The 20,844-nt window shown below is 36.8% G+C and overlaps 1 protein-coding gene across 1 annotated transcript in view; it reads left to right on the forward strand.

Annotated features, from left to right (window-relative positions):
• The window catches only part of DNAJC10 (DnaJ heat shock protein family (Hsp40) member C10), a 62,118-nt gene that overhangs the window by 9,503 nt on the left and 31,771 nt on the right, over nt 1-20,844 (forward strand). The window contains exons 6-9 of the mRNA XM_082841554.1: nt 2,159-2,241; nt 2,851-2,982; nt 3,548-3,641; nt 4,726-4,803. Coding sequence (XP_082697680.1) covers nt 2,159-2,241; nt 2,851-2,982; nt 3,548-3,641; nt 4,726-4,803 — 387 coding nt within the window. The remainder of the gene's footprint in view (nt 1-2,158; nt 2,242-2,850; nt 2,983-3,547; nt 3,642-4,725; nt 4,804-20,844) is intronic.

Below are 20,844 nucleotides of genomic sequence, written 5' to 3' on the forward strand. Positions count from 1 at the left end.
TGACTACTCCACACACTGTACGTAGCAGTCTCTGTGTGTGTGCTTATTAACTAATTTTAACAGCCCTGCATTTTTACTCCCTCCTCCACCACATTTACTGACTTTGACGTCATATTTTATATTTTTTTGTTTTTATATTCCTTATTTATTGAGTATATATTTTACTACTTGTCTTTTAACCTTTCTACTAGCTTTATACATGGCTGATTTACTACCTTTATTGTATATTTGACTTTAACAATGAGATTTTTTTTCTTCCATAATTTTCATTTTTCTAGTTGTGGCCTTTTCTTTTTCACTTAGGTAAGTCCCTGTAACATTTCTTGTGAAGCTGGTTTCATGGTGACGACCTTTTAGCTTTTGCTTCTCTGTAAAACTTTTGATCTGTCTTTCAAATCTTTTTTTTTTTTTTGCGGTACGCGGGCCTCTCACTGTTGTGGCCTCTCCTGTTGCGGAGCACAGGCTCTGGACGCGCAGGCTCAGTGGCCATGGCTCACAGACCCAGTCGCTCCACGGCATGTGGGATCTTCCCGGACCGGGGCACAAACCTGTGTCCCCTGCATCGGCAGGCAGACTCTCAACCACTGCGCCACCAGGGAAGCCCTGTCCTTCAAATCTTAATGAAAGCCTTGCTGGGTAGAGTCTTCTTGGTTATAGGTTTTTCCCTTTCATCACTTTAAATATATTGTTAAGATGTTCAAAGAATTTGGGAGAAGATTGAATGAACAGAGTGAGAAGTTAGAAGTTTTTGAACAAAGAGTTAGAAAATATAAAGAACAACCAAACAGATGAAGAATACGATAACTGAAATGAAAAAATACACTAGAAGGAATCAACAGTAGATTAGATGATGCAGAGGAATGGATCAGCAAGCTGGAAGACAGATTAGTGGAAATCACTGAAGCTGAACAGGAAAATGAAAAAAGAGTAGAAAGAAATGAGGACGGTTTAAGAGACCTCTGGGACAACGTCATGTGTACTAACATTTGCATCATAGAGGTCCCAGAGGAAAGGGGCCGAGAACATATAAGATTTTACCTAAATTCATACCAGTTGATCTAAGTCAGCATGGCAATTATTTTGACAACCTAGATAGAGTGGTCTGTTTGTCAGACTTTCTAACCTTTGCCAAAGAACAGCTGATAAAATCCTAATGTATACACTTTGCTTGTAATGTATGGTTTAACTGTTTTTCACATAGATCTGTGTGTCTTGTAACTGAAATGTAGGTGAACATTATTGTGCATGTTACTAATTAATCTGAATCAGTTACACATATTTAGTGTGCATGTTTTGATGTCTTGGTATAATTTATTATAACTTATGAAAATATTTTCTTTAAAAATTACTGATAAGTGATTTTCATATGGAATTACATGGAGACTCTAACTTAAAGCAAATTTTCTTAACTTTTTTATCTTGACTGTTAGAGCACATCCTTACAACGATAAAATTTTTAAATGAATAAATTTTGTTTATATCAGGTCCTCTTATAGATTAGATTATAACGTATAATGTATTGTTGGGTAGATATTATGTAGTGTTCAGATCTATTAGCAAATATGTATTCATGTTTTGAATTGTTAAAAACTTTGATCCAATATTTCAAATAACACAGTTTTCCAAGGAAAATGTCTTATTAAGAGCAAAGATTAGATTTAATCCCCACAGTCCTTACTATGTCATGTAGGTCTCTTCATTCTTTCAGAATCTGGAGTAGCTGTCAGAATTGATTGACTGTGTGCTTAACCAGTGCTGCAGATAGTAGAAGAGCTTAAATGTCAGTCTCTCACACTGTTTCTCTTCATTTCTCTCAACCACACAGACTGTCATCAGGTTTGGCTCTTGCTTTCTTTTGTTGCTTCCTTTCTTTTTACAGCTTCTTGGTGACATTGATCATGCAGTTCAAGGTTGCTTCTTATTCAAGTAGGGCTTGGAAGAGTCAAAAAAAAAAAAGGTATTGTTAGTTTGACAGTTGAAATAGTACGTTTTCTTCTTACAGAAAAAATTATACAGAAAATGATAAAGGCAGTGTGAGAAATATATGACTTTTTTTCATTCTGATCTCAAGGAAAATTTTTAACTAAAATAGGTACAAACCTGTAGTAAATTGGTTGTTTTGGTTGTTCTAAGTTGTTTTGGTTTTATGTACTTTCAGATGCTGCTGTTAATTCTGGAGAACTGTGGTTTGTGAACTTTTACTCCCCAGGGTGTTCACACTGCCATGATTTAGCTCCCACAGTACGTATTTTTTACATCCTGATTTAAAGTTTTACTATTCACAACTGATCTGTTATTTGAGTGTTTTTTTAAATTTGAGTGTTTTTTCTATTAGTAGTAACTATAACAGAAATGACTATAATATTTTTTCACGTGTATATGGTTTTATTTCCTGAGCATAATCTCCTTTAAGAAAGTACAGCCTGGGGACTTCCCTGGTGGTGCGGTGGTTAAGAGTCCGCCTGCCAATGCAGGGGACACAGGTTCAAGCCCTGGCCCGGGAAGATCCCACATGCCACGGAACAACTAAACCCACGGAACAACTAAACCCGTATGCCACAACTACTGAGCCTGTGCTCTAGAGCACAGGAACCACAACTACTGAAGCTCGCGCGCCTAGAGCCCGTGCTCCACAACAAGAGAAGCCACTGCGATGAGAAGCCTGCGCACCACAACAAAGTGTAGCCCCCTCTCTCCGCAGCTAGAGAAAGCCTGCGCGCAGCAACAAAGACCCAGTGCAGCCAAAAAGAAATAATTAATTAATTTAAAAAAAGAGGAGAGTACAGCTTGAAGAATGTTCAGGGAAAGATAAATGATCTTATCAGAAGAAACTTTTTTTTTCCCTCATAGTGGAGAGACTTTGCTAAAGAAGTAGATGGATTGCTTCGAATTGGAGCTGTTAACTGTGGCGATGATAGAATGCTTTGCCGAATGAAAGGAGTGAACAGTTATCCCAGCCTCTTCATTTTTAGGTCTGGAATGGTAAGAGATAAAATTGGCATTTTTTTTTTAATTGGTAGAACATTATAACAAGGGGAATACTAGAGAAAACACTGTGAATTTGTAGAATCTTTTGATTTTTAAGTCTTATTTTAGATGCCATCTAACTATAGTCATAATAAACATTTTTTATTATACTGTGAATACTTTTAGATGGCATTAGTTTGTCTTTGTTCTATTTCAAAATTAAATGTTTGCCAATTTCAGTTTCCATCTTAAAGAACATAATGTTAACCAGTATGCATGTTGTACTTTATAATTTACAAAGCATTTTACAGGTGTTTTCTCTCATTGAATGTAAAGTTCTGACTTCCCTTCCTCTCCCCAGTGTTGTGATAAAAGTGAAACTAAAAACATTATAAATAGTATTATTCGAATGTCTGACATGGAATGTGTGCAATCAGGATTCTTAGCATGTCAGTTAGAAATACGCTGTACCATTGAGACAGAGCTTACTTATTCAGAATAATGGAGAATCAAGGTATTTGGTATGAGTTTTAAAAAGAAAAAGTAAAAGACATTTCTCTTTTTATAAATAAAAATATAGGCTGCAGTGAAATACCATGGTGACAGATCAAAGGAAAGTTTAGTGAATTTCGCCATGCAGCATGTTAGAAGCACAGTGACAGAATTATGGACAGGTAATTTTGTTTTCATAATTTGCTTGATTTTCAAGGATACTTTGAATTGGTATTTTAAGTTTTTTAGTGGCAATGTTCTGGTCATGATACTGAAATTTTTAAATATCTTTTCCATGCTTCTTAGAAGGGAATTGTATCATTTGTTCTGAGCCCTACTAAATAGTAGGCATTTAATAAATTAACTATATTTAGACATAAACTAAAACAGTTTTGATGTAGGACATGGGTATGAAGTGGGGCTAGGTGAAAAGGCAACTTTGAAAGTGCAACTAAATATTTAGTAAACCAAGTGTTTTATTGCTTTCATAAGTATACTACATCAGGCAGTAAATTCATGCCTGTATTCAGTTTAATTTTGAAATTTAAAAACTCTTCTAATCTTAGGTTTTGAATTCATCAAGTGACTTTAGGTGGGTTATTTAATTATCTGTACTACCCATGAAATTATAGTATTTACTTCTAAAGGGATGCTCTTATCATTCATTGAATACAGTTATGTCTCTGAAACTATGTTAAATACTAGGGCTGTAGTAATAAACTATGTAATCCCTGCCTTCCAGGTCCCCATTAGTAAACCATTAAAATGCAGTGTAGTAACCATTATGAGAGGTAAGCTTAGGGAAGCATGAAGGATATGAAAGAACTCAGGTGGGGAAAGGAGGAAGGGTTAGGAAATTCTTCTTGAATGAGGTCAGATATAACCTGTCTTGAAAGTGAAGAGGAAGCCTTAAAAGGTCACTGTATTTGGGAAACTGGCAGTATTTCATGAATCTAACAAAAAGATGGGTAATGGGTAGAGTGGCTTGGGGAAGAATATGGCTGGCTGAATGGGTAGACAAAGCTCAGATCACAAGGGGCCTTACTTGCCAATTTGTTTCTTAATGAAATAATGAATTTAGATTTTATGTAATTAAAAAAATAAATAGTTGAAGGAATTTGATATGCTCAAGAGGATTTTTAGGAATCCTGAAAACTACTCAGAGTGGATTGGAAATGGGTGACATTAGAAGGGAAAACCCATTTAGAAAACAGTTTCCATTATGGAGGAGTAAATGATCAGAAATGTTCTTTATTTCCTCTTAAGGAAATTTTGTTAACTCCATACAAACTGCGTTTGCTGCTGGTATTGGCTGGCTGATCACTTTTTGTTCCAAAGGAAGAGGTAATATTTGTTATTTTGTTATGATGAAGAGACCATGACATTTGATTTTTAGGTGACAATCTTTTTTTTTCCCAGGTTTATTGAGATATAATTGACATAGAACATTCTGTAACTTTAAGGTGTACAGTTTGTTGATTTGCAACACTTACATGTTGCAAAATGATGACCACCACCATGACATTAGCTAACACCTCCATCCTGTCCCCTATTTACTATTTCTTTCTTGGGGCGAGAACATTTGAGATCTACTCTCAGCAGCTTTCAAGTATTTTATACAGTATTGTTAGCTATAATCACTATATGCTGTGCAGTAGATCCCCAGAAGTTATTAATCTTGTAACTGGAAGTATGTACCCTTAGATTAAGTGAAAGTCTTAAGTATGCTTCTATAATTGATTATTTTCAAAATACAATTTGTACCCAGTTATTTTTTTATTTAATGAATATTTCTTTTTGATTATTTTACACATAGGTTATAAAATTAATTTCCTTTTTCTTTTTTTGAAATTGAAGTATATATTTACAATATTGTGTTAGTTTCAGGTGTACAGCATAGTGATTCAGTTTGGTTTTTTTGTGGAATATATTCCAATAATGGAATATATTCCATTATAGGTTATTACAAGATATTGTGTATAATTCCCTGTACTATACAGTAAATCCTTGTTGCTTATCTATTTCATGTAAAGTAGCTTGTTTCTGTTAATCCCACACTGTTAATTTGTCCTTTCCTCCCTCTTTGGTAACCATAAATTTGTTTCCTGTGTCCATAAGTGTGTTTCTGTTTTGTATTAAATAGATTGAGTTGTATTATTTTTTAGATTCCACATATAAATAAATAATATCATATATTTGTCTTTCTCTGTCTGACTTACTTCACAAAGTATATTCTCTGGGTCCATCCATGTTGCTGCAAATGGCAATATTTCATTCTTTTTATGGCTGAGTAATATTCCATTGTATCCATACCACATCTTAAGCCAGTTGTCTGTTGATGGGCACTTGGGTTGTTTCCATGTCTTGGCTATTGTAAATAGTGCTGCTATGAACATTGGGGTGCATGTATCTTTTCAAATTACAGTTTTTGTCTTTTCCAGATATATACCCAGGAGTGGAATTTCTGGATCCTATGATAGCTCTATTTTTAGTTTTTCTTGAGGAACCACCATACTGTTTTCCAGAGTGGCTGTACCAGTTTACATTCCCACCGACAGTGTAGCAGGGTTCCCTTTCCTCCACACCCTTTCCAGCATTTATTTGTAGACTTTTTGATGATAGCCATACTTACTGGTGTGAGATGATACCTCATCATGGTTTTGATTTGCATTTCTTTAATAATTAGCCATGTTGAGCATCTTTCATGTGCCTGTTGGCCATCTGTATGTCTTCTTTGGAGAAATCTCTATTTAGGTCTTCTGCCCTTTTTTTTTTTATTCCTTTTTGGCCACACAACACGGTATGTGGTATCTTACTTCCCCCAACCAGGGACTGAACCTTCTTCCCCTGCATTGGAAGCACAGAGTCTTAACCACTGGACCACCAGGGAAGTTCCTGCCCATTTTTTGATTGGGTTATTTTTTTAAATTTGGTCATATGAGCTATTTACATATTTTGGATATTAACCCCATTTCAGTCACATCATTTGCAAATATTTTCTCCCATTCCTTAAGTTGTCTTTTCATTTTGTTGAAGGTTTCTTTGCTGTGCAAAAGCTTGTAAGTTTGATTAGGTCCTATTTGTTTATTTTTGGTTTTTATTGCTTTTGCCTTGGGAGATTGATCTAAGAAAATATTTCTACAATTTATGTCCGAGAATGTTTTACCTATGTTCTCTCTTAGGAATTTTATAGTGTTGTGTCTTATATTTAGGTCTTTAAATCTTTTTTTTTTTAATTGATGTATAGTTGATTTACAGTGTTGTGTTAATTACTGCTGTATAGCAAAGGGATTCAGTTATACATATATTTACATTCTTTTTTTTATATTCTTTTCCATTATGGTTTATCATAGGATATTGAACATAGTTCTCTGTGCTATACAGTAGGACCTGGTTGTTTATCCATTCTGTATGTAAAAGCTTACATCTGCTAACCCCAACCTCCTATTCCATTCCCCCCCAACCCCCTCCCCCTTGGCAACCACCAGTCTGTTCTCTATATCTGTGATTCTTTTTCTGTTTCATAGGTTCATTTGTGTTGTATTTTAGATCCACATATAAGTGATATCACACGGTATTTGTCTTTCTCTTTGACTTTCTCTAGTTGCGTCCATGTTGCTGCAAATGGCATTATTTCATTCTTTTTTATGGCTGAGTAGTATTCCATTGTATATATGTACCACATCTTCTTTATCCATTCATCTGTCGATGGACATTTAGGTTGTTTCCATGTCTTGGCTATTGTGACGAGTGCTGCTGTGAATATAGGGGTGCATGTATCTTTTTGGAATGGAGTTGTTTTTTGTTTTTTTTTTTTGCGGTATGCGGGCCTCTCAGTGCTGTGGCCTCTCCCGTTGCGGAGCACAGGCTCAGCCGCTCCGCGGCATGTGGGATCTTCCCAGACCGGGGCACGAACCCGCGTCCCCTGCATCGGCAGGCGGACTCTCAACCACTGCGCCACCAGGGAAGCCCTGGAATGGAGTTTTGTCTGGATATAAGCCCAGGAGTGGGATTGCTGCATCATATGGTAATTCTGTTTTTAGTTTTTTGAGGAACCTCTATTCTGTTCTCTATACTGGCTACAACAACTTACATTCCCACCAACAGTGTTGGAGTGTTCTCTTTTCTCCATACCCTCTCCAGCATTTGCTATTTGTAGACTTTTTAATGATGGCCATTTTGACTGGAGGTGGTACCTCAGTGTAGTTGTGATTTGCATTTCCCTAATAATTTGTGATGTTGAGCATCTTTTCATGTGCCTGCTGGCCATCTGTATTTCTTCTTTGGAGGAATGTCTGTTTACGTCTTCTACCCATTTTTCGATTTGGTTGTTTGGTTTTTTGTTGTTGAGTTGTATGAGCTGTTTGTGTATTTTGGAAATTAAGCCCCTGTTGGTCGCATCATTTAAATATTTTCTCCCATTCTGTAGGTTGTCTTTTTGTTTTTGTTTATGGTTTCCTTTGCTGTGCAAAAGCTTTTAAGTTTGATTAGGTCCCATTTGTTTATTTTAGTTTTTATTCATATTGCCTTGGGAGACTGAGCTAAGAACACGCTGGTATGATTTACGTCAGAAAATGTTTTGCCTATGATTTCTTCTAGGAGTTTTATGGTGTCATGTCATGTTTAAGTCTTTAAGCCATTTTGAGTTTATTTTTGTGTATGGTGAGAGGGTACATTCTAACTTCACTGATTTACATGTGGCTGTCCAACTTTCCCAACACCACATGCTGAAGAGATTGGTTTTTCTCCATTGTATATTCTTGCCTCCTCTTTTGAAGATTAATTGACCGTAGGTGTGTGGGTTTATTTCTGGGCTCTCTGTTCTGTCCCATTGATCCATATGTCTGGTTTTGTGCCAGTACCACACTGTTTTGATTACTGTAGCTTTGTAGTATTGTCTGAAGTCTGGGAGGGTTATGCCTCCTGCTTTGTTCTTTTTCTTCAGGATTGCTTTGGCAATTCTGGCTCTTTCATGGGTCCATATGAATTTTAGGATTATTCTAATTCTGTGAAAATGTCATGGGTAATTTGATAGGGATTGCATTAAATCTGTAGATTGCTTTGGGTAGTATGGCCATTTTAACAATATTAATTTTTCCAATCTAGGAGCATGGGTTATCTTTCCATTTTTTTGAATCATCTGCAGTTTCCTTTTTTAATGTTTCATAGTTCTCATCGTATAAGTCTTTCACCTCCTTGGTCAGGTTTATTCCTAAGTAGTTTATTTTGGGGCTGTGATTTTAAAAGGCATTGGTTTTTTACATTCTCTTTCTGATATTTCATTGTTGGTGTGAAGAAATGGAACTGATATCTCTATGTTACTTTAAAATTTTTTTATACAGCAGGTTCTTATTAGTTACCTGTTTTATACATATTAGTGTATATATGTCAGTGCCAATCTCCCAGTTCATCCCACCACCAGCCCCCACCCCTGCTTTCCCCTCTTGGTGTCCATATGTTTGTTCTCTATATCTGTGTCTCTATTTCTGCCTTGCAAACTGGTTCATCTGTACCATTTTTCTAGATTCCACATATGCATGAATATATGATATTTTTCTCTTTCTGACTTCATTTTGTATACAGTCTCTAGGTCCATCCATATCTCTACAAATGACCCAATTTTGTTCCTTTTTATGGCTGAGTCATATTCCATTGTATATATGTACCACATCTTCTTTATACATTCGTCTGTCGATGGGCATTTAGGTTGCTTCCATGACCTGGCTATTGTAAATAGTGCTGCAGTGAACATTGGGGTGCGTGTGTCTTTTTGAATTACAGTTTTCTCTGGGAATATGCCCAGTAGTGGGATTGCTGGGTCATATGGTTGTTCTATTTTTAGTTTTTTAAGGAGGCTCCAAACTGTTCTTGATAGTGGCTGTATCAATTTACATTCCCACCAACAGTGCAAGAGGGTTCCCTTTTCTCCACACCCTCTCCAGCATTTGCTGTTTGTAGGTTTTCTGATGATGCCCATTCTAACCGGTGTGAGATGATACCTCACTGTAGTTTTGATTTGGATTTCTCTAATAATTAGTGATGTTGAGCAGCTTTTCATGTGCCTCTTGGCCGTCTGTATGTTTTCTTTGTAGAAATGTCTGTTTAGGTCTTCTGCCCATTTTGGGATTGGGTTGTTTGCTTTTTAATATTGAGCTGCATGAGCTGTTTATATATTGTGGAGATTAATCCTTTGTCCATTGATTCATTTACAAATATTTTCTCCCATTCTGAAGATTGTCTTTTCATCTTGTTTATGGTTTCCTTTGCTGTTCAAAAGTTTTGAAGTTTCATTAGGTCCCATTTGTTTATTTTCGTTTTTATTTCCGTTACTCTAGGAGGTGGATCAAAAAAGATCTTGCTGTGATTTATGTCACAGTGATCTTCCTATGTTTTCCTCTAAGAGTTTTATAGTGTCTGGTCTTACATTTAGGTCTGTAATCCATTTTGAGTTTATTTTGTGTATGGTGTTTATTTTGTGTATGGTGTTAGGGAGTGTTCTAATTTCATTCTTTTACATGTAGCTGTCCAATTTTCCCAGCACCGCTTATTGAAGAGACTGTCTTTTCTCCATTGTATATCCTTTCCTCCTTTGTCATAGATTAGTTGACCATAGATACATGGGTTTATCTCTGGGCTTTGTATCCTGTTCCATTGACCTTTGCTATTTTCTTTATTTCTCTTTCATTTATTTGTGCTCTGATCTTTATGAGTTCTTTCCTTCTACTATGGGTTTTGTTTGTGCTTCTTTCTCTAGTTCCTTTAGGTTGTAAGGTTAGATTGTTTATTTGAGATTTTTCTTGTTTCTTGAGGTAGGATTTTATTGCTATAAAATTCTCTCTTAGTACTGCTTTTGCTGCATCCCATACGTTTTGGATCATCGTGTTTTTGTTGTCATTTGTCTTTAGGTATTTTTTTATTTCCTCTTTGATTTCTTCAGTGATCTCTTGGTTATTTAGTAGTGTATTGTTTAGCCTCCATGTGTTTGTGTTTTTTACTTGTTTTCCCTGTAATTGATTTCTAATCTCATAGCATTGTGGTCGGAAAAGATGCTTGATATGATTTCAGTTTTCTTAAATTTACCAAGGCTTGATTTGTTACCCAAGATGTGATCTGTCCTGGAGAATGTTACGTGTGCACTTGAGAAGAAAGTGTAATCTGCTGTTTTTGGATGGAATGTCTTGTAAATATCAGTTAAATCTATCTGGTCTATTGTGTCATTTAAAGATTGTGTTTCTTTATTAATTTTCTGTCTGGATGATCTGTCCATTGGTGTAAGTGAGGTGTGAAAGTCCCCCACTATTATTGTGTTACTGTCGATTTCCTCTTTTAGAGCTATTAGCAGTTGTCTTATGTATTGAGGTGCTCCTATGTTGGGTGCATATATATTTATAATTGTTATATCTTCTTTTTGGATTGATCCCTTGATCATTATGTAGTGTCCTTCCTTGTCTCATGTAACATTTTTTATTTTTTAAGTCTATTTAATCTGATACGAGTATTGCTACACCAGCTTTCTTTTGATTTCCATTTGCATGGAATATCTTTTTCCATCCCCTCACTTTCAGTCTGTATGTGTCCCTAGGGAAGTGGGTCTCTTATAGACAGCATATATACGGGTCTTGTTTTTGTATCCGTTCAGCGAGCCTGTGTCTTTTGGTTGGAGCATTTAATCCATTCACCTTTAAGGTAATTATTGATATGTATGTTCCTATTACCATTTTCTTAATTATTGTGGGTTTGATTTTGTAGGCCTTTTTCTTCTCTTGTGTTTCCCACTTAGAGAAGTACCTTTAGCATATGTCGTAGAGCTGGTTTGGTGTGCTGAATTCTCTTAGCTTTTGCTTGTCTGTAAAGCTCTTGGTTTCTCTGTCGAATCTGAATGAGATCCTTGACGGGTAGAGTAACCTTGGTTGTAGGTTCTTCCCTTTCATCACTTTAAATATATCTTGGCACTTCCTTCTGGCTTGTAGAGTTTCTGCTGAGAAATCAGCTGTTAACCTTATGGGAGTTCCCTTGTATGTTATTTGTCATATTTCTCTTGTTGCTTTTAATCATTTTTCTTTGTCTTTAATTTTTGTCAGTTTGATTAGTATGTGTCTCAGCGTGTTTCTCCCTGGGACTCTCTGCACTTCCTGGACTTGGGTGGCTATTTCCTTTCCCATGTTAGGAAGTTTTCAACTATAATCTCTTCAGATATTTTCTCGGGTCCTTTCTCTCTCTCCTCTTTCTGGGACCCCTATAATGCAAATGTTGGTGCATTTAATGTTGTCCCAGAGGTATCTTAGGTTGTCTTCATTTCTTTTCATTCTTTTTTCTTTATTCTGTTCCATGGCAGTGATTTCCACCATTCTTGTCTTCCAGGTCACTTATCCATTCTTCTGCCTCAGTTATTCTCCTATTGATTCCTTCTAGTGTATTATTAATTTCAGATATTGTATTGTTTACTTCTGTTTAATTCTTCTAGGCCTTGGTTAAACATTTCTTGCATCTTCTTGATCTTTGCCTCCGTTCTTTTTCCAAGGTCCTGAATCATCTTCACTATCATTATTCTGAATTCTTTTTCTGGAAGGTTGCCCGTCTCCACTTCATGTGGTTGTTTTTCTAGGGTTTTATTTTGTTCTTTCATCTGGTACATAGTCCACTGCCTTTTCATATTGTCTTTCTTTCTATGAATGTGGGTTTTGTTCCACATGCTGCAGGATTGTAGTTCTTCTTGCTTCTCTGTATGTTACCCTTGTATCCTGCTACCTTGCTGAATTTATCAGTTCTAGTAGTTTTTGTGTGGTGTCTTTAGGGTTATTTATATATAGTATCATATCATCTGCATATGATGACAATTTTACCTCTTTCAATTTGGATGTGTTTTATTTCTTTCTCTTGTCTGATGGCTAGGACTTCCAATACTATGTTGAATAGAAGAGGTGAGAGTGGGCATCCTTGTCTTGTTCCAGATTTTAGTAAGGCTTTCATCTTTTCACGGTTGAGTATTGTATTGGCTGTCGATGTGTCATAAATAACTTTTCTATCTTGAGATATGTTCCCTCTGTACCTATTTTGGTAAGAGTTTTTATCATGAATGGATGCTGAATTTTGTCAAGTGCTGTTTCTTCATCTGTTTAGATGATCATGTGGTTTTTGCCTTTCTTTTGTTTATGTGGTGTATCACATTAATTGAGTTGTGTATGTTGAACCATCCTTGTGAATTTAGGATGGATCCGACTTGGTTGTGGTGTATGATCTTTTTTATGTGTTGTAAGATTAGTTTGCTAATGTTTTGTTGAGGTTTTTTGCATCTATATTTATCAAAGATATTGGCCTGTAATTTTCTTTTTTGGTTGTGTCTTTGTCTGATTTTGGTAACAGGGTGATGGTGGCTTCATAGAATGTTCTTGGGAGTGTTCCCTCCTCTTCAGTTTTTTGGAAGAGTTTGAGAAGGGTTGGTATAAATTCTTCTTTGTATGTTTGGTAGAATTCACCTGTGATGCTCTGTGGTCCTGGACTTTGTTTGTAGGGAGTTTTTTAATTACAAATTCTCTTTCACTTCTAATGATTGGTCTTTTCAAATTATCTATTCCTTCTTGATTCAGTTTTGGTGGGCTGTATGTTTCTAGAAACCTGTCCATTTCTTCTAGGTTGTCCAATTTGTTGGCATATAATTGTTCATGGTATTTTGTATTTCTGTGGTATCAGTTGAGATTTCTCCTTTTTCATTTCTTATTTTGTTTATTTGTGTTCTCTTTCTTTTCTTCTTGGTATGCCTGGCCAGGGGTTTGTCTATTTTCTTTATCCTTTCAAAGAACCAGCTCTTTGTTTTATTGATTATTTTTATTTTTTTAATCTCTATTTTATTTATTTCCTCTCAGATCTTTATTATTTCCTTCCTTCTGCTGACTTTAGGTTTTGTTGTCCTTTTTCTAATTCTTTTTAGTGGTAGGTTAGTTTGTTTATTTGAGATTTTTCTTGTTTTTTGAGGAAGGCCTGTATCACTATGAACTTCACTCTAAGAACTACTTTTACTGCATCCCAGAGATTTTTTTTTTTTTTTTTTTGCGGTACGCGGGCCTCTCACTGTTGTGGCCTCTCCCGTTGTGGAGCACAGGCTCCGGACACGCAGGCTCAGCGGCCATGGCTCACGGGACCAGCCGCTCCGCGGCATGTGGGATCTTCCCAGACCGGGGCACGAACCCGCGTCCCCTGTATTGGCAGGCGGACTCTCAACCACTGCGCCACCAGGGAAGCCCATCCCAGAGATTTTGTATCATTTTGTTTGCATTGTCATTTGTCCCAAGGTATTTTTTAATTTCCTCTTTGATTTCATCGTTGACCCATTGGTTTTTTAGTAGCATGTTATTTAGTCTCCATGTAATCGTTTTTTCCTCATTTCTTTTTTTGTGGTTAATTTCTACTTTCACGGCATTGTGGTTAGAAAAGATGCTTGAGATAATTTCTATGCTCTTAAATTTGTTGAGGCTTGTTTTGTGCCCTAGTATGTGGTCAATCCTAGAGAATGCTCCATGTGTACTTGGAAAGAATGTGTATTCTGATTTTTTTGGGGATGTAATGTCCTGAAAATACCAATTAAGTCTAGCTCTTCTGTTATATTATGTAGGGTCTCTGTTGCCTTATTGATTGTCTGGAAGATCTGTGCATTGATGTGAGTGTGGTGTTAAAGTCTCCTACTACTGTTGTATTCCTACCAATTTCTACCTTTATCTCTGTTAATATTTGTTTTATGTATTTGGGTGCTACTGTATTAGGTGTATGTATGTTGATGAGTGTGAAGTCCTCTTGTATTGATCCTTTTATCATTACGTAGTGTCCTTCTTTATCCTTCTTTATGATCTTTGTTTTAAAATCTATCTTGTTTGATATGAGCGTTGCAACTCTTACTTTCTTATCATTTCCTTTTGTATGAAATATCTTTTTCTGTCCCCTCACTTTCAATCTATGTTTGTCCTTTGCCCTAAAATGGGTGTCTAGTAGGCAGCATATTTTAGGCTCTTGTTTTTTTAGCCAGTCTTCCACTCTGTGTCTCTTGATTGGAGCATTTCGTCCATTAACATTTAAGTTAATTATAGATAGATATGTATTTATTGCCATTTTAAACCTTGTTTTCCCATTGATTTTATATTTCTTCTTTGTCTCTTTGTTTTCCCTTTTGTTGTTTTTTTTTCACACATGCACACTGTATTTTATTTTTACAAGAGATAAATAAACTGACACCAAGCATTGTAAATGGATGACCCTTTTGTGGTTTTATGATTTTCTTTTGTATTATACTTGTGTTCTCTTCTTTTTGGTTTTTGTGAATCTATTGTATGTTTTTGATTTGTGGTTACCCTGCTTTTCTAGCGTGTTAACCCTTCCTATTTCTGCTTGCCTTAGACTGGTAGTCTTATAGGCTCAAATATATTCTAGGAAAAAAATATATACACATTTTCTTACTCCCCGCATCTTATGATTTTTGATGTCCCCGTTTACACCTTCATGTTCATCCTTTTGCTGTTCATTGTGGTTATCATCATGTTCACAGAAGTTTTTGATTTCTTTTTTTTAATTTGTGTACTGGCTTATTTAAGTGACTTACTTTGAGGTTGTGATTTTCTCTTTCCTATATTGTCCTGCTTTTCTCTCTGATGTTGTTTTTTGGCCACGTCATGTGGCATGCAGGATCTTCGTTCTTGGACCAGGAATCAAACCCATGCCCCTGCTGTGGAAGTGCAGAGTCTTAACCTCTGGACCACCAGGGAAGTCCCCTGAGAAATTCTTTATCTCTCCTTCTATTCTAATGATAATCTTACAGGGTAGATTATCCTATGTTGTAGATTTTTCCCTTTCAGGACTTTGAATATATCTTGCCAGTCCCTTCTGGCCTGCAGTGTTTCTGTAGACAAATCAACTGATAGTCTTATGGTGGTTCCCTTGTAATTAACTCTTGTTTTTCTGTTGCTGCCTTTAGAACCCTCTCTTTAACTTTTGCTATTTTTATTATCATATGTCTTGGTGTAGGTCTGTTTGGGACCCTCTGTGCTTCCTGTACCTGGATATCTGTTTACTTCTTTAGGTTTGGGAAGTTTTCAGCCATAATTTCTTCTAATACACTTTCCATCCCTTTTTCTCTTTATTCCACTTCTGGAATCCCTATTATGCATAGGTTGGCACGCTTTATATCAGAGGTCCCCAACCACTGTGGCCTGTTAGGAACCAGGCCACACAGCAGGAAGTGAGTGGCAGACAGGTGAGCGAAGCTTCATCTGCCACTCCCCATCGCTCCCGCTCACTCATTACCACCTGAACCATCACTTGCGTTACCACCTGAACCATCCCCCACCCCCACCCCCACCCCCATCGGTGGAAAAATTGTCTTCCTTACCGGTCCCTGGTGCCAGAAACGTTGGGGACCACTGCTTTATATTATCCTGTGGGTCTCTTATATTGCTTTCATTTTTTTTTTCATTTGGCTTTCTGTCTGCTGTCCTGATTGGGTGATTTCTATTACTCTGTTTTCCACATCACTTATCTGTTTTTCTGCACTATTCATTCTGTTTTTCATTGCTTTAACTCAGCTTTCATGTCGGCAAATGAGTTTTCTAATTTTTCTTGGTTCCTCTTTATAGTTTCTAGTTCCTTTTTACACTATTCTGCATTTCTGCTGATAGCCTTTCTTAATTTCTTTAGTATTTTCATTACCTCCGTTTTGAACTCAGTGTCTATTAGACTGAAGAGGTTTATTTCATTATTTGTTCTTTCAGGGGAATGCTCTTGGTCTTTTAACTGAAAGTTGTTCCTCTGCTTCTTCATTTTAGTTATATTTCTCTTACTCCCTGAGTTTAGGAGAAACAATTATCTTGTGGCTGTTTACATGTGGGGGTGTCCCTGTGTAGTTTGTGTGGGTTTAATTTATTTGTTGTAGGGGCTGTTTTTAGTATGGATGCCTGTCACCTCTTTCCTCAGCATGTGCTTGTTGTTATCCCCTTGATAGGGGGTGTGCAGATGCAGTGGCTGGTGCCCAGTCCTGGGGTTCTTGACAACAGTGGCAGCTCAGGCGACCCCCTGGAGCATGCGATGGGAGCAGGGGTGGCTTGCAACCACTCCTGAGGTCTGGGAGGGAGGCGGCGGCAGCCTGCAACCGCTCCTGGCATCTGGGCAGGCAGTGGTGGCAGCTTGTGACGTCCCCTCGTTCCCTTGCAGGCACTGCCCTACCCTCTGCAAGTGTGTGCACAGGGAAGAAGGCTACAACCCGCATCCCGCCCCTCCCCTCACGCACCCCCCAAATAATGGCAGCTGGCCTCTAAGGCGGCCCAGGCTTCCTCTGTGCACACCACCAGCCATGGTCGCACTGGATTCCAGCACCCCCCAGGGCTGTCTTCACACAGTCAACCCCAGTCCTCTCCCCAGTTCTGATTTCTGAAGCCTGAGTTCCAGTACCCAGCCCCTGCCCGCACTGGCAGACACATGCCTCTGGCTGGAGAGTGCAGGGTGGTGGCACTGACCGTTTGTGCAGTTCTTCCTTCACTCTGGCTGCCACAAGCTAGCTGCTGCACTCTTCTCCGAGTCTCTGAAGCTCCCCTTCTGTCCTGGCCAATCTCCCTGCCAGGGGGGCTGGCACCTTTCCTCTTTCACAGCTCCCTCCCAGGGACACAGGTCCTGTCTTGATTCCTTTTTTTTCTTTTTTCCTACCTGGTTACATGGAGATTTTCTTGCCCTTTCAGCAGTTTGAGGTGTTCTGGCAGTGTTCAGTAGATATTCTGTGAGAATTGTTCCACATCTTAATGTATTTTTGATGTATTTGTGGGAGAAGGTAAGCATCACGTCCTACTACTCTGCCATCTTGATTACTCTCTCCTTTAAATCATTTTGAATTTATTTTTGTATAGGGTGGGAGGGGAGTATTCTAAATTCATTGATTTACATGTAGCTGTCCACCTTTCTCAACACCATTTGTTGAAGAGACTGTCTTTTCTCTATATTGTTGTTTCCTTTGTCATAGATTATTTGGGTTTATTTCTGGGCTCTCTGTTCTGTTCATCTATATGTCTTTGTACTAATACCATGCTTTTTGATTACTGTAGCTTTGTAGTATATTCTGAAGTTGAGAAGGGTTATGCCTCCAGCTTTGTTCTTTTTCCTTAGAATTGTTTTAGCAATTCTGGGCCTTTTGTGTTTTCATATAAATTTTAGGATTATTTGTTTTAATTCTGTGAAAAATGTCATGGTATTTTGATAGGGATTACATTAAATTTGTAGATTGCTTTGGGTAGTATATCCATTTTAACAATATTCTTCCCATCTAAGAATATAGGATATCTTTCCATTTTTTTGAATCATTTTCATTTCCTTTACCAGTGATTTATAGTTTTCAGCACGTAGGTATTTCACCTCCTTGGTTACGTTTATTCCTAGGTATTTAAATTTTTTGATGAGATTTTAAATGGGATTTTTTTTTTTTACTTATTTCATTTTTAGTGTATAGAAACATGACAGATTTCTCTGTATTAATCTTGTATGCTGCTATCTTGCCAAATTCCTTGATTAGTTCTTATACTTTTTTGGGTGAAGACTAGGGTTTTGTATATAGAGTATTGTATGTCATCTGCAAAGGGTGGCAGTTTTACCTTTTCCCTTCCAATTTGGTTACCTTTTATTTATTTTCCTTATCTGATTGCTGTGGCTAGGACGTATAATACTCTGTTGAATAGAAGCTCTGGGAGTGGGCATCCTCGGCTTATTCCTGAATTTAGAAGGAAGGCTTTTACTTTTCACCACTGAGTATTATGTTTGTTGTGGCTTTGTTGTAAATGGCCTTTATTATGTCATACTATGTTCCCTCTACACCCACTTTGGTGAGAGTTTTTATCATGAACGGATGTTGAATTTTGTGTAATGCTTTTTCTGCATCTGTTGAGATGATCATGTGATCATGTGGTTTTTGTCTTTCCTTTTGTTAATGCGGTGTATCACACTGATGGATTTGCATATGTGGAACCATCCTTGTGATCCTGGAATGAATCCAACTTGATCATGGTGTATGATCCTTTACAGGTATTGTTGGATTCAGCTTGCTAATATTCTGTTGAGGATTTTTGCGCCTATATTCATCATAGATACTGGCCTGTAACTTTTTTTGTGTGTGTAGTGTCTTTGTCTAGTTTTGTAATTAGGGTAAAAGTGGCCTCATAGAATGAATTTGGAAGTGTTCCCGCTTCTTCAGTTTTTTGGAATAGTTTGGGAAGGATTAGTTTAAGGTCTTTATGTTTGGTAGAATTCTTCAGTGAAGCCATCTGGTCCTGGACTTTTGTTTGCAGAAAGTTTTTCTTTTAATTATGATTACAGATTCTGTTTCACTTCTAGTGATTAGCCTGTTCAAACTGTGTTTCTTCTTGACTTAGTCTTGCCAGGCTGTGTGTTTTTAAAAATTTGCCCATTTCTTCTAGGTTGTCCAGTTTGTTGGCATGTAACTGTTCATTGTATTTCTCTTCTGATTTTTTGTATTTCTGTGATATCAGTTATTTCTCCTCTTTCATTTCTTAATTTCTTTATTGGGGTCCTCTCTTTTCTTCTTGATGAGCCTGGCTTGTCGATTTTATTTATCTTTTCAAAAAATCAACTCTTGGTTTTATTGATCTTTTTTGTTGCTATTTTTTTCCCTGATCTATTTTATTTCTCTCTGATCTTTATTATTTCCTTGCTTCTGCTGACTTTGCACTTTGTTTTTCTTCTACTAATCCTTTTAGGTGGTTGGTGAGATTGTTCATTTGAAATTTTTCTTGTTTCTTGAGTTAGGCCTGTATCACTGTGGATTTCCCCCTAAGAATTGCTTTTGCTGCATGCCAGAGATTTTGTAATGTGTTCTCATTTTCCTTAATCTCAAGGTATTTTATAATTTCTTCTTTGATTCCATCTTTGACCCATTTGTTTCTTAGTACCATGTTGTTCAGCCTCCACATGTTTGTTCTTTCTCTGTTTTTCTTTCCATAGTTAATTTCTGATTTCATATCATTGTGGTCAGAAAAGATGCTTGAAATAACTTCTATCCTCTTAAATTTGTTGAGGCTTGTTTTATGACCTAGCATGTGGTCTGTCCTATAGAACATTCCATGTGCACTTGAAAAGAATGTGTATTCTGGGGTTTTCAGGGGATGTAGTATTCTGTAGAAATCTATTAAGTCCAACTGGTCTGTTGTATCATTTAAAACCACTGTTTCCTTCTTGATTTTCTGTCTGGATGATCTGTCCTTTGATGTCAGTGGAGTGTTAAATCTACTATTACTGTATTTTTGTCAGTTTTTCCCTTTATGTCTTTTAGTATTTGCTTTATATATTTATGTACTGCTATATTAGGTGCATATGTGTTAATGAGTATAATATCCTCTTGTGTTGATTCCTTTGTCATTATATAATGCCCTTCTTTGTCTTTTTTTATGGCCTTTGTCTTAAAGTCTACTTTGTTTGATATGAATATTGCTACCCCCACTTTCTTGTCATTCCCATTTGCCTGAAATATCATTTTCCTTCTCCTCACTTTCAGTCTGTGTGTGTCTTTTATCCTGAAGTAAGTGTCTTGTAGACAGTATATTTCAGGTTCTTGTTTTTCTTTCCAATCAGCCAGTCTTTTGATCAAAGCATTTAGTCTGTTGACATTTAAAGTAGTTGATAGGTTTGTATTTATTACCATTGTAATCCTTGTTTTCCAGTTGTTTTGTAGTTAGTTTATTTTTTTGTTTTTTTCTTTTGGTCTGATGATTTTCTTTTGTTGTATGCGTGACTTCCTTTCTTTTTGGTCTTTGTGAATCTATTTTATGTTTTTGATTTGTGGTTACCATGGAATTGAGGTGTGTTGACCCATAACTATCTACTTGATGTAAACTGATAGTCACTCAATTCAAACACATTCTAAAAGATGTACATTTTTTATTCCCCTCCCTGGTACTTTGCAATTTTGATATCCTATGTTACATGTTTATTCTTATACTTTTATTTTTATTATAGAGTCACTTTTACAATTTTTTTTGACTGTTTAGTCTACATACTAGTTTATTTAAGTGATCTTCAATTCTTACTATGTATTTGCCTTGCCTATTTTGATCTTCTCTTTCCTAGAGTGTCTTGTTACTTTTCCATTTAGAGAAGACCCTTCAATATTTCTTTTAGGGTAGGTTTAGTATTACTGAATCTTTTTAGTTTTTGCTTGTCTGAGAAATTCTTTATCTCTCCTTCTATTCTAAATGATAATCTTGCTGTATAGAGTATCCTAGGTTGCAGGTTTTTTCCTTTCATAACTTTTAGTATATTATGCCACTCCCTTCTGGCCTGCAAATCAGCTGATAGCCTTATGGGGGTTCCCTTGTAATTAACTCTGTGTTTTTCTCTCACTGCCTTTAGGAT

This window comes from Leucopleurus acutus (assembly GCF_964270905.1).
Source record: "Leucopleurus acutus genome assembly, chromosome: 6".
Lineage (NCBI taxonomy): Eukaryota > Metazoa > Chordata > Mammalia > Artiodactyla > Delphinidae > Leucopleurus > Leucopleurus acutus.